At 33.8% G+C, this 13,849-nt stretch overlaps 1 protein-coding gene across 6 annotated transcripts in view; it reads left to right on the top strand.

Moving 5' to 3' along the window:
• LOC123908098 (linoleate 13S-lipoxygenase 2-1, chloroplastic-like) overlaps positions 1 to 13,849 on the top strand; it is a 48,957-nt gene continuing 35,108 nt past the window's right edge. For 2 of the 6 annotated variants that reach the window (XM_045958611.1, XM_045958613.1), the window contains exon 1: positions 30 to 354. In XM_045958611.1, coding sequence (XP_045814567.1) covers positions 78 to 354 — 277 coding nt within the window. In that variant the 5' untranslated portion in view covers positions 30 to 77. Of the gene's footprint in view, positions 457 to 4,605; positions 4,875 to 5,216; positions 5,458 to 5,616; positions 5,947 to 6,064; positions 6,151 to 6,253; positions 6,365 to 6,450; positions 6,756 to 6,840; positions 7,108 to 7,362; positions 8,279 to 13,849 lie in introns of those variants that run through there. The other 4 variants (XM_045958614.1, XM_045958615.1, XM_045958617.1 and 1 more) reach the window with 4 other exon arrangements.

Raw genomic sequence — 13,849 nt, forward strand, 5'->3', positions numbered from 1 at the left:
CACAATAACAATAGTACTTGTTCATGAAATCTTCTCTGCCTCTAATTAGTACAAAAGTGGTTTCTCCTTGCATTGTGATGACAACAACCAAATCTCATCATAATGTGAAAGCTTTAGTGACTATGAAGACATTATTATTAAAGAAACCACTAGATGTCCATTCATTATTCATCACTAACAATGCATCTTCCTCTTCCTATATATGGAGGAAATTAGACACCTATAGTTTCCACAAAAACAATAGTACTTATAATTTGTTCTTGAAATCTTCTCTGCCTCTAAGTAAGAAAGTTATTTCTCCTTGCATTGTGATGGCAACAACCAAATCTCATCATAATGTGAAAGCTTTAGTGAGTGTGAAGAAAAGTGATGATGGTCTCCTAAAGAATCTTGTTACTGGTATTGTTGGTAACAATCACTTGGTTTTGGAGCTGGTCAGCTCTGAACTTGATCCAAGTAAGTTTCATTTCATTGCTTCCATACAGTATAATATGTTGCTTCCATTGTGCTAGATAAAATTTTGAATAAGTGATCCCGATGATAAAAAATGAAAATATGAATAATTCTCGCGGTCGAAATTCAAATTTTAATATTATTCAATGTGTATTTTTTTTAATAGTGGGGTGGAAAATGCTCTCAATTTTCCATTTTACATCATTGACACTCTCTCTCTCTCTCTCTCTCTCTCTCTCTCTCTCTCTCTCTCTCTCTCTCTCTCTCTCTCTCTCTCTCTCTCTCTCTCTCTCTCTATATATATATATATATATATATATATATATATATATATATATATATATATATCAATTTCTATCTCTCTTTTGTCTATGTTACAGGACTCTTAATTGCTCCATGAACAAAAAATAGTTATTAACTTTATTATTTTTTAATGAATATCAATAAAATTCTCGTGATTAGTTCTCACTATCATCTACTAACCATTTTCATCATGGGGATCACTTTTCATCGTGCTAGATAAAATTTTGAACAAGTGATCCTCATGATGAAATATATGAAGTGAATTTATTTTTCAATAAATCAACAATGAAAATATGACATGTACTTTTTCTTTTAATCCACCAATAAATTTATATTGTTTTGCACGTACTTTCTCTTTCCAATAAATTTAATATATTATTATACACAAAAAAACAATTAATATGTATTTTTTAAAAAAAAACAATTAATATGTTATGTAACAATTTTTAAAAAAAATAAAAAAAAACTTTACTTTTCCAAATATATAGTTAGTTTTATTAAAAAAGATAAGAGTAATTGACAAAGAGTATAATTGGCAAATGATACCTTTAAAATATCAAAACAACAGTTAAATAGGAACGCTAAATTCGACGCTTAAAAAGGAACAAAGGTAGTAATTGAATGATTGGATAATAGATAGATGTCCAAACAAATTTTAGCCGAAATATTTACCTAATTTTTATATAGAAAATATATTATTTAATTACTTATCAAATAAGTTTGTCGTCCTTAAAAATATTAGGAATTTTGAATTGATTCCCTTATAATAAAAATGAGATGTTTTCGTCCTATCAAAATCTTCTATTTTGTTTTTTTCACTTTTTTGTCCCTAATGAACATAATTGTTTCTTCAAAATATAATAAAATGCTTTTATGTCAAAAGAAAATATAACTCTTATGGTTGAAACCCACTTGAGTTGGTCTGGTGGTATTGACTTGGGACCTGAGAGTGTGCTCCTCCTTTATTAGGTTTTAGGTTCGATTCTCTCTAATGCGAATTTGGATAGAATAATTTAGCTTCTTAAAAAAAAAAACTCTTTTGATTGATAGAGCTCCGTATAAATCTCGTAATGTATATTATAAAGATTATAAAGATGTGGAGTGCAACGAAGTAGCACAATGAGTTTTGTATATATATAGCTAGGATGGAAACAAAAAAGAGTACATATCTAATTGAACAAAATCGTGTTTATTATTAACAAACTGCTATCTTGATTCGTAGTAATTCAAATATAAGTGTATCGCATAAAAAATATTAGAGTTTCTACAAAATAAACTTCTATCAAAAAAAGAAAAAAAGAAGAGTTTCTAAAAAAATATAAATATATATAATTTTTTTTGTTGGTAAGGTAAAAATATATACAATATTTGAGAGATTCTAAAAAAACGAGTTTTTACAAAAAAAAAAAAACATTTGGGAGAGTTTTTAAAAAAAAAATATTAGAGAGTTTCTAATATATATATATATATATATATATATATATATATATATTTAAACCCCATCTAAAAACATGAAAGTCTAAATTAACAAGGTGCACCTTTTTACTTTGGATAAAAAAATCCTTAATATTTAGTTAGTTATTTTATCTAGAAAAGTGAGGGTTAATAGGTAATTTTATTAAATGTTGTCACCAGAATCTCGCTTCTTAATCCATATTCCACCATGATCCACATCCTCGCACGTAGTCAGTCGACTCTACTCACACGCTTACAACACCATCAGAACCGCCCTTAATCAAAACGACGAACAAAATTGTTCCACGCCGTTGAAGCTTTTTGAGATTCTTGTTAATTCTTATCGAGATTGTGGTTCTGCTCCTTTTGTTTTTTATTTGTTGATTGAAGGGTTTTACAATCTAAAAAAAATTGAAGCTTCGATTGCAGAGGAGAGGAGAAAGATGGAGATGATAGTGATTGGGGAAAACAAACGACGGAAACACAAACAAAACATATGCAGTAGAAACAAACAGTAAAGTAAAAAATTGAAACTGGAAATTGCAATTAAATTGAATAGAGTAAAAAGCTCAATTGAAACTTTGATTCTAGTACAAGAAATTGAATTGAAATAGATGCAAGCAACTTGAATAAACCAGCAACAATGGAAGAAATTTGAAACCCTGTTACATGAAGATGGAATGCGTGTGTTGTTGTTTTTTTTTTTTGTGTTTGCTGCGTTTTTTCTAATTGATTGTCGCCTAAACAATTTCTATTGAGAATGGATGAGATAGCTTGTGAAAATCTCTATCATGTAAATTTAATAAAAGAAGATACTATTGAAATATCAATACTAACCTCATTTAAAATTTTGACTTAAAAATAGTAATTTCACTTAAAAATACAACTAATTAGTTTAATGGACAAAATAGTAATTTTACTTTAAAAAGTATTGCCTATTTTTTTTAGAGTAGTAAATTTTTGGGAATTTATATTTCTATTCATATATTAATACATGTGTCTTTGAAAATTTGAAAGAAATCTTTTAAAGAGGGACAAAGAAAAATATCAAGAGGGTTATAATAGTAATTTTATGGGGACGACCTATAATTCAACTCATATATTAATATATGTGTATTTTTTTTATAACTTTCATGGGGATCTATATTTCTAATCATATAGTAATACATGTGTATGTTTTCTTATAATTTCTACGGGGAAATTAATATTCTTAGAAATTTGAAAGATGTCTTATAATAATGGACAAAGAAAAATCTCACCCATTAGTAATTCCTACTATGGCCGAATTTTTGACCCCTGGCCTACTTATCATCGATAAATACAATGAAACAAATATTTACGAAGAAAATATATAAAAAATAGCGACATATATTTATCAATGCCTAATATAAATTACTCATATATTAATATGCGTTTCTATTTTTTTTTTATAATTTTTATGAGGACCTATATTTCAAATCATATAGTAATACGTGTGTCTATTTTCTTATAATTTTTTCGCAAAAATTAATATCATTGAAAATTTGAAAGGGGTCTTCTAATCAAAAAGGGATAAAAAAAATCTCAAGACGGTTATAGTAGTAATTTTTACACGGAGTTATAATTCTACTCATATATTAATATGTATGTCTATTTTTTTATAATTTCTATGATGACATTTATTTCTAATCATATACACATGTCTATTTTATCCTATATTTTATCCTATTTCTTAATCAAATTTGTCGATTTTAATATTTAGTAAAATTTCCCACTCCATCCCAAATCTTTCGTCCTTTTAACTTTTTAGTTTTGTCCCAAATCTTTAGTCCTTTTAAGAAACAAATGCACAATTAATGACATTTTACCATTTATTGTACCATAGTAAAAACTAAAACATTAATTGAATTAATTTTCTCTTTCTTAATAAAGTAAGGGTAAAAAGAAGCAAATGCTTCTGCCGACGCTCTTGCCAACATGGTTTGTGATCATGGTCCTGGACTTTGAGTATATGAGCATTGAGCAGTGTCCTGTTAGTTTGAATAACTTGTTAATAGCGGATACTATGGGAATTTATACCCCTAAAGTTATTGTTGTTTTGTTTGTGTTTCCTTGTTTGGGCTTAGGCCCCTTTGTTTTCCATAAAAAAGTAATGGTAAAATTAATGACAAATAATTTTATAACGGGAATAATTTCGTACTATACAATATTCGCTATAACAATAAAAAATATTGCGGCAACGCCGCGACCTGGGCATACGCACGGGTATTATGGTAGTTATAGAGATAGAGATAAGAGGTTGGTCAAATAGTCATATGTGTAGGTAATTGGCTGAAAATATTCCTGTTGTGATCTTGTCGTATACTAAAAATAATTTTACTACCCCTAACCATTAATTTATATATATAAATGAAGAAGCAGACTCAAAGGGAGAAACAATAAAAGGAAAAGCACACGAAATAGAGAAAACAAAGGACAATGTGCTATATGAAGCAACATTTGAGTTACCAACAAATTTCGGAAACGTGGGTGCTGTTTTGGTTGAAAATGAACACAATAAAGAGATATTTCTAAAGAACATAGTCCTTGATGGTTTCCCTGATGGACCTGTCCACCTTAATTGTCAATCATGGATTCAACCCAAGCATGATACTCATACAAAGAGAGTCTTCTTCACTAATAAGGTAATGAGGAAACTTTCATCATCATGTTATATATAATACTAGTAAGTTGATTTTAATTTATTTTTGTGGAAATTAATAAGTTGTTTTTAGTTTTAGAGCAATAATATTTGTCATGAATAAATTATAATAGAAAGAAAAAATAAATGTAAAAATAGTATATTTGAAGGATCAGATTTTGGCTGATTATCATTTTTAAGTGTTACATGTTGTCATGTAAAATTTTGGTGTTTCTGGTTAAACTTCTTCCGTAATAATAAATGTTTTCCTTAGTTTCATATACATGAGTGAGTTAATAATACAATTCTATTTACATGACCAAATTTGATTTGTTGCATGGAATAGATGTATTTGCCATCACAAACACCAAGTGGATTAAGAAAGCTGAGAGAAAATGAGTTAATAGAACTAAGAGGAAATGGTGAAGGAGAAAGAAAAAGTTCAGACAGAATCTATGACTATGATGTCTATAATGATCTTGGTGATCCTGACACCAACATTGCCCTCAAAAGACCTGTTCTTGGTGGCTCTAAACAATATCCTTATCCAAGACGCTGTCGCACTGGTCGAAAACATTCAAATACAGGTTATTAATTAGTTCATTAGTAATAACTTAATTTAATTGCTACTGATTTTTTCATAGTATGTATGTTGTGTACTAGAAGAAATTTTTTGTATTTTGAACATGTAAGAGACTAAGCATATAACCATAACACCGTGTTTTGTTATTTTTAATGTTATATAGAATCATCATATGAAAAGCGAGAGTTGAGTAGTTTCTATGTTCCTCGCGATGAGGCTTTTGCTGAGATAAAGGAGACACAATTCGACACAACCACAGCATCCTCGGGAGTAAAAACAATTCTAGAATCCTTGGATACAATTCTAACTGACATAGATCTTGGATTTGTTAGCTTTGAAGACATAGACACACTTTACAAAGAAGGATTTCAATTACCATCATCCCTTGACTCCAATAATTTAACATTGCTCCAAAAAGTCATTCCCATGTTGATCAAGGTTGCTAATGACAGCCAAAACCTTTTGCGCTTCGATACACCAGAAGCACTTAAAAGTAAACACATTTATGATTAATTACATTATGGGTGCTTCTTTGTTAAAACCGACTAAATATTTATTATATTACTTTTTTTTTTTTAAGTTATTTGAGTTAGAAACTTTTTGAATTGCAGGAGACAAATTCTTTTGGCTATCAGATGAGGAATTTGCAAGGGAGACTTTGGCAGGGGCCAACCCAAATAGCATCCAATTAGTCAAGGCAATAATTGTTTTACAATTATTTTTGTATTACTTGTGTAATAATATCATCTATGATTATGAAATTTTTTGATGTATTTTTTCTTGGTGTATTTGTTATATAGGAATGGCCTCTAAGAAGTAAACTAGAATCACAAATTTATGGTTCACCAGAATCAGCTATCACAAGAGAAGTCGTCGAGTCGCAGATAATTGGTTATACAACAGTTGAAGAGGTACTAAGCATCACTAATGATTTTGTTATATTTAGATTATGTTAATTTTTGTTTATATAAAAAGTTTTTAATTTGAGTACATGCAGGTCATTCAAGAAAAGAAATTATTTATGTTAGACTACCATGATTTGTATTTACCATATGTAAGCAAAGTGAGGGAATTGAAGAATACTACACTGTATGGATCAAGAACATTGTTCTTCCTCACAAAACAAGGCACATTAAAGCCACTAGTTATTGAGCTCACTAGACCAATTATTGGTGACAAACCACAATGGAAACAAATCTTCACACCTGCTGCTTCTGATTCTACCAATCTTTGGCTTTGGAGGCTTGCCAAAACACATGTTCTTGCCCATGATATTGGTTACCATGAACTTATAAACCATTGGTGATTACAATCATATTATTCTCTTTTGTCATGCATTTAAGATATGGTTATTCATAGTGCTAACTTTGTATATTGATATTTATAGGTTAAGGACTCATTGTGTTGTAGAACCTTTTGTCATTGCCACAAATAGACAACTTAGCACCATGCATCCAATTTATAAATTACTTCATCCACATCTCAGATATACCTTGGAGATTAATTCACTAGCACGTGAGATTCTTATTAGTGCTAATGGTGTCATTGAAGACACGTTCTTTCCTAAAAAGTATTCAATGGAATTAAGCTCTGTGGCATATGATAAGCTTTGGCAATTTGATTTGCAGGGACTACCAAATGATCTTATCAATAGGTAATGTTTATATGTATGCTAAATATTATGCTATTAAGCACTGATACATACACGTATACGAGATATAACACTAACATGTCGATGCTAGTAAAAATTTGAGAAAATGGGAGTAATTGAATGTAATCATATGTGTCGATGTCGGACGTTAACAGGTGTGAGACACCAAACACACTTTCAATCTGATGTGTTTCCTTCTTTTTTGAAAACCACGTTGAATATTAACAGTTGTTCATATAAATTGTTCATTTTTTTTAGAGGAATGGCTGTGGAAGATTCTAATGCACAACATGGCCTTAAGCTAGCAATTGAAGACTACCCTTTTGCCAATGATGGTCTTCTCATATGGGATGCTATTAAACAATGGGTGACAGATTATGTCAACCATTACTATCCAAGTCCAAGTATCATAGAATCTGATCAAGAGCTTCAAGCATGGTGGACAGAAGTTCGAACAAAGGGTCACAGCGACAAATCTGAAGAACCATGGTGGCCAAATCTCAAAACACAAAAAGATCTTGTTGATATCATCACAACTATAGCTTGGATAGCATCTGCTCACCATTCAGCTACAAACTTTGCACAATATGCATATGGAGGCTATTTTCCTAATAGACCAACAATTGCTAGAAACAATATGCCTACAGAAGACCCTACAAAGGAAGAATGGGAAAAATTTGTGAACAAACCTGAGCAAACACTTTTGGAGTGTTTTCCTTCTCAAATTCAAGCAACCTTAGTGATGACAATTTTGAACATATTGTCATATCATTCACCAGATGAAGAGTACTTAGGGCAACTCATTGAGCCATCATGGGCTGAGAATCCAACTATAAAGGTAGCCTTTGAAAAGTTTAATGGGAGATTGAAGGAAATTGAAGGTATTATAGATTCAAGGAATGCGAATAGTAATTTGAAAAATAGGAATGGAGCAGGGATAGTGCCTTATGAGCTAATGAAACCATTTTCAGGACCTGGAATCACTGGAAAGGGAGTTCCATATAGTATATCTATATAGTAATCATGCATCACATGTTTCATTAATTTTACTACAACAATAACTCTTATATATAGCTTTTGCACAATTACATTTGTTGTATTGTTTAATGAATGGTTCGTTAATAATTGTGATGGCAATAGCTATCAAGACATCAAGGAGAAGGGTTGATTGATACTATAGTGTATGTCTATATTTTTTGAATAAATCCCACATCCACTATATCTTTTTATCTTTATCTTTATTATAAAAGAAAAGTTTTGATTCCTCCTAAACCCTAATTAGGGTTGCCTAACTTCCCTCCAAGCTCCCACCTAATAAGCATTTAAGTTATAACAAACAAATACAAAAAAAAAAGGAAGGTATTCTGCAAAAAAAAAAAAACAAAAAAAAAAAAAAAAACATGTAGGACATCTTGTCTCAGAACTAACATGTTGGACAAGATGACTCAGCTTTAGTAGGACATCTTGTACAACAAATTATCTTATATGGGCGTATCTCTCCAGAGTTTGTTTTATAATCACTCAGGTGAGTGATTAGTAGAAAGTGAGTGGGCTCTTATATTTAGGGGGAGTGACCCCCCTTAAGTAGAAGGAAGCTAGAATTAGCAATAGGTGTTGGGAACAACATAGGGACTTGTTGTTACTTGTAAGACTAAGTATGAATTCGAAGTAGTGGATTTCCTTTCTTGGATTCTGAACTGAGTTAACAATTCTTGTGTTCTTTATTCCTTTCCTAGTTATATTCCTGCATCACAATTGTTCTACACGTTGTCTCAGACATCATACAAAGTGCACAATTGTCCCAGACAACGTGTAAGAAGTTCGTCCTCTGAAGAACATAATTTCAATCGGTATAAGAGCAGACGCCCTACTCTGTAAGGGTGAGCTCCAGGGAGGTTAATTTGGTCCAAGATGGACAACATGAAGGATGGAGGATCAGTCAACAGACCACTAGTCCTGGATGGGTCAAATTATGATTATTGGAATTGCCTTTCTCAAATCCATGGACAACAGTTCATGGAAGGCAGTCATCAAAGGTTTGACCGATCCCATAGTTACAATTGAAGAAGGGACTACAAGCTTAAAGGTTGAAGCTCTTGGCAACTCAAAAGCTTGTACAGTCAGAGACCAAAGAAGCTTGGGAAATCTTGCAAATTGCCCATGAAGGGACATCCAAAGTTCGTATGTCAAAGCTGCAACTTCTCACAACAAAGTTTCAGAACTTAAAGATGGATGAAGATGAGTCCATGTAAGAGTTCATCACAAGGCTTATAGGCATAGCCAATTCATCTTTTGCTCCGGGAGAAAAGATGTCTGAAGAAAAGTTGGCCAGAAAAATCCTTAGATCATTACCTAAGAGATTTGATATGAAGGTCACAACCTGATACGCTCGCAAGTGCACGAGTATATCGGCGTAATAAAGAGTATCGAATCCACAAAGTTTATTAAATTTATAAGTTATCAAATTTATAAGTTCTAAAGTTTATTATATCGGAAACATAGTTTGATTGATTTTGAGGAATATTGGTTTGTTTCGATGGAAAATAATGTAATTGAGAGTTTTGATGATTATAATAATAACTAAGGCACCTTAGATTAACAGTTCGTCGCCGAGGTGTCGATAATTCTATTTCCCTTCCTTACCCTAAAGACTTCAATTGTATCTAAGAATGGGGTACAGATTTGTAACTATACGTACCCTCTGGAGTCAATTAACAGAACGCTCTGTGTAGTGCATATCTTAAATCAATCCTTCAGTTAGAGGGATAATGAACCTTATTAAGCCTAAATTCTTAAATCCTTTCTCCCAAAGCCCCAAAATTACCTAGGTTATTCTCATGCTTTTGGTAATTACTCTAATCCTATTTACCCGATAGTGACCTTCACCTTTCGATACTTCGGTCACTATCTACATAAATATAATTATATTGGCCTATATACTCATAAGACGATTAAATCACAAAATTAGATTAGATACAAAGGAAACCATAACTAAAGTAAGGGAGAGAATTACCTCAACCATAGGGACTTCCTGCCACCCTAAGATAAGGGTGACTACTCACGCATGATCATGCTTATCATACACAAATTGATTGAATAATCAAATCAATAGCAAGAACAAATAGAAAACCTTCAAGAACAACTATAACACAATTTTATAAATCCATAAGAAAAATATCAAAAAATGGAAAGAGAAAGATGTGGTAGTGATTAAAGAGTCAATTTAAGAATAGTTACAAAGCATAATAGCATTCCTTGAGTGAGCTGCATATTTAACGACTGACCGACCAAAAATTTGTCATTCCAATAACCAATAACGTCAATTCAATTTTTTGTAAGTTTAAGGCAACTTAATCCAAATATCAAATTTCATTTCCAGTTCTATTCGGCAAAATACCATCATCCTTTCATTTTTTTTTTCTTCTCAATTTAGAAGCGAATAGGTTCAAATATCATAATTTCTGGTAGGGTCACCGAGACACAATACAATCCATCTATTTTATACCGTCAATTCAATTTACCAAATTTAACATCTCATTGGGGGCACAGTACCATCATACTCCCATTTTATCGAAAGGCCATCCTATTTTATTGAATTTAAAACCATATATGCTTTCTATTCTCATTCGCTTAAAGGGTCGTCAAAAAATGTTTCTCAACAACAGACAACCATTTCATCAAAACATGCTTTCTATTCCCATTTCATCAACAGTAATTGAGCCATAATATATTCATCTCAATTTATCAAATTTCAAATTTAGATCATATAAGCTCATTTATCAAATTAATTAGCATAGCATCAAAAGTTATCGAGTCACAACACCATCAATTTTAACTTTATATTCAAAGATAAAGTTTTCAATTCTCATATCAGAAAGGGACATCAAGACAAACAATTTAACTAATGAATAAATATTCATATTAAACATGCATATAAACCGTCAATTTGCATTCATATCATACTAGTTTCACATGAATAAAATCAAGCCAACATTTAGATAAAAATTCCAACTGCGGATTAAATTTCGGGACACATCAGATCAGAAAACATTGACTTGTCTTAAAGATTAACGATGCACCCATTCAACTTTTACACTATTTTTTAGGGACAATCGATCGACAATAAAAATATAAAGATGAACAACTGATAAAAGAAATCAAATTCACACATGTTATTAGGTAAATTGAAAGGACTACGCATTAATTTTAAGCTCTCAATCATAACAAGAGAAAGATGTAGTAGTGATTAAAGAGTCAAATTAATAATAGTTACAAAGCATAGTAGCATACCTTAGGTGAGCTGCATATTTAACGACTGGCCGACCAAAAATTCATCATTCCAACAAACGATACCGTCAATTCACTTTTTGAAAGTTTAAGGCAACTTGATCCAAATATAAATTTCATTTCCAATTCTAATCCTTTCATTTTTTTCCAATTTAGAACCAAATAGGTTCAAATATCATAGTTTCTGGTAGGGTCACCGAGACACAATACAATCCATCTATTTTATACGGTCAATGAAATTCTTTCAATGAGAGAGAGAGGTAGAGAGAGAGAGAGGCGCTGCCTCTAGGGTTTACCTAGGGCAGCCGTCACGGTCATCGCCTTCACCGGAAGTAAGGCAGAAACGGGGGGTGCTTCGATAGATAGCGGTGAATGGACCGAGGTGAGACGGCGAGGTCGGAATGGGCGTAGAGAGGATGGCAGGGATCGATACTTTTCAAGGCAGACCAGACAATACTATCGGTCACGATCGTCTTCAACATCTAGAAATCTAAGATTTAACGATCAACACCCTTTTCCTTATTACAGTACGCAGGATCGCAACCTTCCTGGGAGGCTTCAGAATTTTTACAGTGATGATCAACGTGGCTTTGCGCGACATGGAAATCAGAAAACCAGTCGATATGCTTCAGGAATTAGAAGCTTCAGATCGCGACATTCTTCTTCACTTGAACGGCGGCTGAATCAGCGTGACTTTGAGGAGGAAAATCGCAGACTGAGAGGGCAACGTGATCTTGCGTGTTTCAATCACTCTAATTCTTCTCATCGGCGCCGGCGGAAGCGTAATCAAGGTGATTGAAGGGTTATGGAGGATGTGAAGGCTAAGGAACGAGCGCAGCAGCATGGTGGATGCAGTGATGACAGTTTGGCGAAGCTTGAGGGTGGTGGTGGCAGGTATGAAGGCGGCAAGGCCATTGTTGGTGGTGTGGATGATGGTCGTTGCAAGGGGAAAAAGGTAGGTGATGGAGTGCAGGCTGAACTCAAGCACTGTGAAGTAACCATTCCGGGTTCGAACCTTAAGCGGTACATCTCTTTTTACTTTTCAAATTTTCCGGCGCAACTACCAAAATTTTATCTTAGAAAAAGTTTTGAAGTTTGTGGCATTTTGGAGGATGTGTACGTCGCTAAAAAGAGGAATAAGTATGGTCAACCCTATGGATTCGTCAAATTCTCTAATGTTAAGAATGTTTCTAAAATGACGAAAGCCTTGAACAATGTCTGGTTCGGCAATTTTCGCGTTAAAGCAAGCGTGGCCTTGTTCGATCGTAACGTTTCGAGGGTGGGTAGGAGAATGGAGATACAAAAGGCCGAAATGGAACAATTTAATGTTCCTTTTTCGAAGGATGGGAAGCAAGAATCCATCAGGCTTGAAATGTCCAAAATTAAGGCGGAAGGCATCAAGCTGTCGGAGCGACACTCTCATCGCGAAGGGGTCAGTGATCCAAGAGTGAAGATGGAAATTAGCGCCCCTAAGGAAGGAGTACGAGTGGGGAACATAATTGTTGAGCTCGGGGCAAGGAAGGTCAAATCATCCCAAAAGAAAGCCCAAAAAGAGGGGAACAAACTGCCTCCTGAGAAGATTGAGCCACAAGCAGACACCGTGAAGGATCGCAGATGCTTAATGAAGAGCTACCGCACTAAACCTGCTGATGCGAAGTGGGCTAGCAATGGCGTAGTGGCTACTATTATCAACGGAGAGGCGGTTCCTTTGGTGCAGGATAGAATAGTGGATGCAGGTTTTAATGATCTGGTTCTCATTCCTATGGGGGCTGACAAAGTTTTCTTGCGTAGCTCGGCGGGTGCAGATGCTATGTGGACGGTGAATAACGCCAAAGAGTTTTTTCAACTATGCTTTTCGAATTGGTCTCGTTGGGAAACAGATGCGCAGCCTTATCGGAGAGGTGCGTGGGTTCGTTTATATGGGATTCCACTTCACGCTTCGAACGAGGATTTTTTCAAGCTCTGTGTTTTTTATTGTGGTCGTTTTATGCGAACGGATTGTTGTTCAGCTGAAAAGGATAGACTTGATTTTGCTCGGGTTTTGATAGCTACACCAGACCTGAACATCATTAATAGAGTTGAGAGGGTTCTGGTGGATGGTGGTCAGGTGGAGGTTAAGATCGTGGAGGAGTGGGGGTATGCTATGGGAGAAGACTGTTGTCTTGTTGAGGAGGAAAGCGAGTCGGAGGCGGCTCAATCGGAGTGTGGCGAGGGACACGTGGATCCGGAAGCCTGCCGCGAAGTTGACATGTTGATTAACAATATCTCAGAAGGGCTAGAGGAGGCGGCTTGTGATGTTGACCGTGGTTTGCGAGAGGAAGAATCTTTAGTTAAGCTTAATGAAAAGGATTATGAGGTAGAGCTGGAGCAGAGACCCGTAAGTCTAAATCCTGTCTTTATTAGTGTCGAGACTTCGTCTAATGCGAGACCGTGCTCTCAGGGAGCGCCTTTGATTCAA

Source organism: Trifolium pratense, linkage group LG2 (genome assembly GCF_020283565.1).
Source record: "Trifolium pratense cultivar HEN17-A07 linkage group LG2, ARS_RC_1.1, whole genome shotgun sequence".
Classification (NCBI taxonomy): domain Eukaryota; kingdom Viridiplantae; phylum Streptophyta; class Magnoliopsida; order Fabales; family Fabaceae; genus Trifolium; species Trifolium pratense.